This window comes from Cephus cinctus, unplaced genomic scaffold, assembly GCF_000341935.2.
Source record: "Cephus cinctus unplaced genomic scaffold, Ccin1 Ccin1_scaffold1310, whole genome shotgun sequence".
Classification (NCBI taxonomy): domain Eukaryota; kingdom Metazoa; phylum Arthropoda; class Insecta; order Hymenoptera; family Cephidae; genus Cephus; species Cephus cinctus.
The window spans coordinates 392,462-398,001 of record NW_014333737.1 but is presented as its reverse complement, the minus strand read 5'-3'; the positions used below and the strand labels follow the sequence as shown (position 1 = coordinate 398,001).

The 5,540-nt window shown below is 37.3% G+C and overlaps 1 protein-coding gene across 2 annotated transcripts; it reads right to left on the bottom strand.

The window, feature by feature from the left end:
- Positions 1 to 372: 372 nt before the first annotated feature.
- Positions 373 to 5,329, bottom strand: LOC107272893 (interaptin). 2 transcript variants are annotated; one of them, XM_015750526.2, is made up of 8 exons: positions 3,427 to 5,329; positions 3,132 to 3,240; positions 2,382 to 3,074; positions 2,073 to 2,299; positions 1,769 to 1,971; positions 1,415 to 1,692; positions 1,191 to 1,355; positions 373 to 1,128 (listed from the first exon to the last, which is right to left on the bottom strand). In XM_015750526.2, the coding sequence occupies exons 1-8, from the start codon at positions 4,929 to 4,931 to the stop codon at positions 1,123 to 1,125; spliced, it is 3,186 nt and encodes a 1,061-aa protein (XP_015606012.1). In that variant the 5' UTR covers positions 4,932 to 5,329; the 3' UTR covers positions 373 to 1,122. The 2 variants fall into 2 exon arrangements, with proteins under 2 accessions (XP_015606012.1, XP_015606011.1); XM_015750525.2 differs by having other exon boundaries at positions 373 to 1,098.
- Between the last annotated feature and the right edge of the window lie 211 nt (positions 5,330 to 5,540).

The following is a 5,540-nucleotide window of genomic DNA, read 5'->3' as shown; positions in this document are numbered from 1 at the left end:
AGGTCTTGAATTTTTCTGTTGGTGTCGATGAACGGAATGCATTCGTGTTAGAGTCGATAGTCATTGCTTTGTAATATTTATTATTCATGAGCCGTTGGAAGACAGTAGCGATTCAGTAACAGTTCCCTGAATATCGTAGCATACCATCTCGTGAAAAAGTACGTGTTGTACATATTTATACACCATTTTTAAAATCGTTTTAAAACACAACCGAACCATTCTTAATAACTTGAATGAATCATTGCGTGTTTTTAGGCGTTATTTATTTTTATTTTAAAGTTTACCATTCTGAAATGATGCGTAGGGCTATACGGTACTTTGTTCGAATAGAAACCAATATAATTTATTATATGAACAATAAGGAGTCGTATATTTATTGTCAGTTATTTCTATATTGTTCCCAATGACTAATCAGCCATTTCTATTACAGTAGCCGCAACTTATTTCCTTTCGCGAATACAAACGTGTCACGAACGTCGTAATATAATGCATGCAGTATAGTAAATGACGTTTATGTTATCGTTCAGGAGTATTAAATCATTTCTATTTGGTATCTCACGTGACATCAGAGATTATTTGATTTTCATTGCCAGTATTAACTGAATAATATTCTTAGTTATAATGCGCAATTTCAAAGAACCTCATTAATCGAGAATTTAATACAAACACGCGTATCTTCCTTGCTTTCAATGATAACCACGCTGGCTATCAATTCGTCGAACTTATCAAACATCCTTTTCCTCTTTACATTCGAACGATAACAGAAATATTGTGAACACATGTGATAGGACGGATTGACTGATTCACTGGCAAAAGAAACATAACTATTGTTAACGTACAATTATTTTATTAAATGAGTGTAAGCTAATAAAAGTCCTTACACGCACAAATACATATATCGTTATCAAAATTAATTATACTATTATTCAAGGACGTATTTTACTATAGTTATAGACAAGTGACCCACTTGATTATTGATTGTGTCAGTATAAGCACCATGTATTACTTCCAAGGCGGTTTGATCTTCTGTTGGTCTGCCTTCGCAGGCAATTTTTGAGGAATCGAAATGTACTCGTCGGTCGTTTCCTGGACAGATACCTGGACGAAATGCGACAAGGATTGTCAAAGCTAAAGAAGAGTAATGAATGGTAATTGTAAATAAGAATTGTTATTCGTTTTTTATAATGTACCTCTGATGTGGGCTGCCAAGCGATACTATCTTCGCTCATTATACTCAGTTCCTTTTTTGTATAATGCTTCCGCGGTACTTCCCTGGATATTGGAGTTGGACTTGAAGTGCTTTCTATTAAATCTGTCTTAGTAAATTTATCCCTGGGCTGCTGCATATCCAGTATCTGTAATAAATTCTATATAGTATATTGCCAAGGTAGTAAAATTAATAGCAAGTAGTTACCATTTTGATGTATCGTCGTAAATCATCTTTTGACTCCTTTCTACTAGTCAAAGGAGTTACCTCAGGAGATATAGTTATTAAACTTTCATCTTGCTCGTCGCGCGGCTGAACATTGGTAAAGTTATGTGTGACCGTTGAGCGTGATTCTAATCTCATTGGCTCCGCGTATTCCTTTGCGCAACAGTTTCCTAGAGATTCGCACCTCCGCGAGTTTCTTGCATCGATGAACTTCTCAGCGTTTACTCGTTGAATTGGTGTTAAGTTTTCCATATTACTTCCTGAATTCATATATTACGATATGAAGCTGAGTGAATAATTGTCCCATTGATAAAGTGTCTAACAATGAGCATTTACCTGAAATAATATGCAGAGCTTGCTGCCATTGCTTTTGCATAACCGAATGAAGCTGCTCGGCCAATTGAGTTTTTGTGGTGCGATGAGTATTCAAATGCCCTTCCAATATTGATGTTTTTTGCACAGCCTGTGCCAGCTGAATCTCAAACAGTCGTTTTTCCTCCTTGTGTTTCTCCTCCAATAAATTGATTTCCAGCTGGTGCCTAAAAAGAAAAAAGAAATGTATCATCATTCGTGGAGGGAAAGGATTCTATTCATATTCATATTTCAAGTCTACTAAAATGGCCATTTCATCAAAACCCACTTGTCAATAACGCTTTTAATTTTTCTCGCGGCACACTCGGCAATTGCTCGTTGTCTAGTTTCTAATTCGCTTTGAAAAACGGATTCAGCTGTGTCAAGTTGAGCCTGAAATTCCTGCAATTTCGTTTTTACGACCTCATCCAGCTGTTTTTGATAGACTTCTCGTAATTCAGTCCTGATTTTTTCCTGTTGCTCAAGCACAGACTTTGTTTCTTCCTTCGCCGTTTTCTGTAGGTTTTAAAATTATGAATTCCTACGTTAATTCTGCGTAATTCTTTCATATTGAAGTACTCTGTTATGGACTACTTACCTCTGCCTTCTTCGCGTCGTCGATTGTTGCTAATAAGGAGGATTTATTTTGTTCAAGAATACTGTTCCTACTCATCTCTTCTTTCAATTTCAGTTGCAAGTTTTCCTTTTCTTGGCGAAGTACGGTCAGCTCGGCTTCACAAGCATCTAGGGCTTTATGAATTACTGCCATTTCGTTTCTCACTTCTCCGCTCCTTAGCCATTCTCTATTCAATTCTTGCTGAACAGTCTTTAGTGTTTCTTCCACTTGCTGATTTTTCTCCGAAAGTTTATTATATTCTCCTTTCATCTGTTCGTATCTGGCTTCTGCTTCTTGTACAAGAGACTTGTAATTCTCTAGTTCATCAGCGTGACTCCTTAACAAATCTAATTTTTCTTTAATCATGCTGTCACTTTTTTCTTTGTATCCAGCCGCCAAATCTAGAGCTTTTGATAATTCCCCTTCGCAACGCTTGATTTGTACTTGGAATTCCGCCACTTCCAAATTATGTTTCTCTGTCAAGTTTTTCAAAGTGTTCTGGAGATCTCGATGTTCCGTTTCCAAAACATGCCAACGATTTTTAAGCTTGGCCCATGCACTTTGAAATTGTGATATTACAACATTTTTCTCATTGTCCACTCTAATAGCGACTGCAACTTTCTCTTGTTGCTCAAGCAATCGTTTTTGAAGCTCCTGTATCAGATGCTCGCAATGCTAAAAATTCCACAATGATATTATTTAAGTCAGACAACTAAAATATATTATATTTACCTCTCTTCGAAATTTCTCTTCCTCAAGCTTAATCCTGAACATCTCTTCTTGCGATTTGACGGTATTACTATCCCAGAAATCGGATAAAGTTAAGAGTCGCTGTGACTTTCTAAAGAAAGGAAATTTGTATGAAATAGGATTTAGTGGAAGAAACAGAGTAGATGATACTTGTGTAGATAGTTTGCGAAGTGCTCCTAGTTTAAATTGGTAGTGATGTGATGCAACGGAAACTCTGAGTTCATATCGAATGTTTAATCTGTATATTGAGGGAAAATAAATAAAATAAAGAATGTACCTTAAGTACGGTTCTGTGTTTGTAGCTGCATGACTAGTATTTTTAAAAGATGGTATCGTATGCACCTCATTGATAGTGTTTTGGAAATAAGTGTCGATGTGAGATTTCCTATACATTTGAGGTATATCGTCCAAATTTATATCCGACTGTTTAGAATGAATCGAGCTGTTAGATTTGGTAATCTCATTGATCGACGAGAGAGCAGTGCCTATGCTAGTAAAACCTGGTCGTGACTGTGTATGCATAGTTTCAGTGCTTACAGCAGTCACTCCGGCGTCGATATTGTGGAGGCTCTGTTCAACTGTCAAATCTTTACATTGAAGAATGCTGGACTGTATTTCCGACTGTACATTTATCTCGGCTGGAACATTTTTATCGTCTTTGCATTCAATCGAATGTCCTCCATTCTCTGGTAAGCCAGGGGATATTGGCTGCCAGCTTTTAAACTCAGAGATCATCTTCTCTGTATCATCCAGAGGCAGTGAATCCTCATAGGGCAAAGATATATCAGCAAACTTTTCTTCATTTTTATCATCGCTTACTAGATATGAAGGATTTGGATTTCGCGCTTCTCTCCTGATGGAATGAAAATCCAGTCGACGTACTGGAGATTCTTGATGTTGGGGTAACTCAGTACCAGTAGCTTTTATATTTTGGCAATTTTGAACAGGATCGCGACGATATTGAGAAGTTGCATTGCTGATTCTTCTGGCCAGTTCTAAGTTCGTAGCTTCCATCTCATGTAGAAATTCATCAACTTCTGAGAGTTCCATGTCTTTCACTAGTTTCCCTTCTGGTCGAAGTGGTCCTAACTTCTGAGGTAGATCTAGTGTGGATAGTGATAGGTGTAATTGCTCATTGAGTTTCAAACATGAGTCATTTTTACTCGCATTGAAACCAAATGGTATAGTTAAGTGGGATTCCTCTTTGAAGGATACAGCATCGGCATGCAGGTGTCTTGAGCTTCTTGAAGAGGATTGCAGCATAGAGGGTTCAGAGAGTGATGTTAGATAGTCATGCTGGTTCCGCGGATTTGAGGTAATATTAGTATTAGGACTGCTATTAGCAAGCTGCCCAAGCCTTATATCACTACGAGTGAAATTAGTATGGTTTGATGGCTGGTAGCTGCTAGGAGTAGATGGAACTGATGAGCTCTTTTGAATTTTTGCAGGAGTATTTTGTAGACTGGAGGACTGACTTACAGAGAACTTGTTCTTAGATTGTAGCTGCTTATTCTTGAACGGAGAATAATAAGTAGTCCTTGTTTGTGAATCCAATGAATTATTGAGCAGCGATACATCCAGACTGTTATCCTTAGATTCAATTGCAGATATCCTAGTTTCTAGTGACTGCATATGCTCTATCAATTCTGATACGACTCCTGGGGCTTTGGAGCCGCAGGCTGTTCCCACATGTAATTCAGACTCATCTGACTCCGAAGATGGTACGACGAACAAATCAGGTGGGATTAAAAGCAGAACATCCGTATCATCGGAATCACTCATTATCCACCCGTTTTCGTTTCAAACATTATAAATTTAGCCCAAGCAGAATAGCTGCTCTAGCCACAAACTGAATAAAACCCATAGTTTTCAGTCTGAAGTAAATTATTGAAGGCACTCATTCATCCACTCACTTAATAACTATTATAACCTCTTCTCCATCTCCTAACGTTATATCCTACCTATAAAATTCTACGAAATATAAGGTGCACTGTTATAAAAAATATAAGCTATTGTTATATATAAACCAGGTACTCAAAAGCCCTATACAGTCACATAACCTATAAGACGCAACAGTAAACAAACAGTAGTGTGACGCTAATGTAGTTCACTAAACCTGTATGGCGTCGACTCTAGCGCCTTCAACGCAACAGACAATTCTAAGTATTTAAGACGGTAAATAATTACATCTTACTAAATACGCGTCCAACACAAAGTTCCACAATGCAGACGGAAATGTATCAGGTACAAGAAATATATGCCAGTCATTTTTTAACGTGTAATTTTATTAAGTTTTTTTTTTATAATGCAAATGCACTTCTCTCGGTAGGTACTACAATATTCATTTCGTTCGTATATATGCATCCGCAAGTGTTTACAGCTAAACATCTC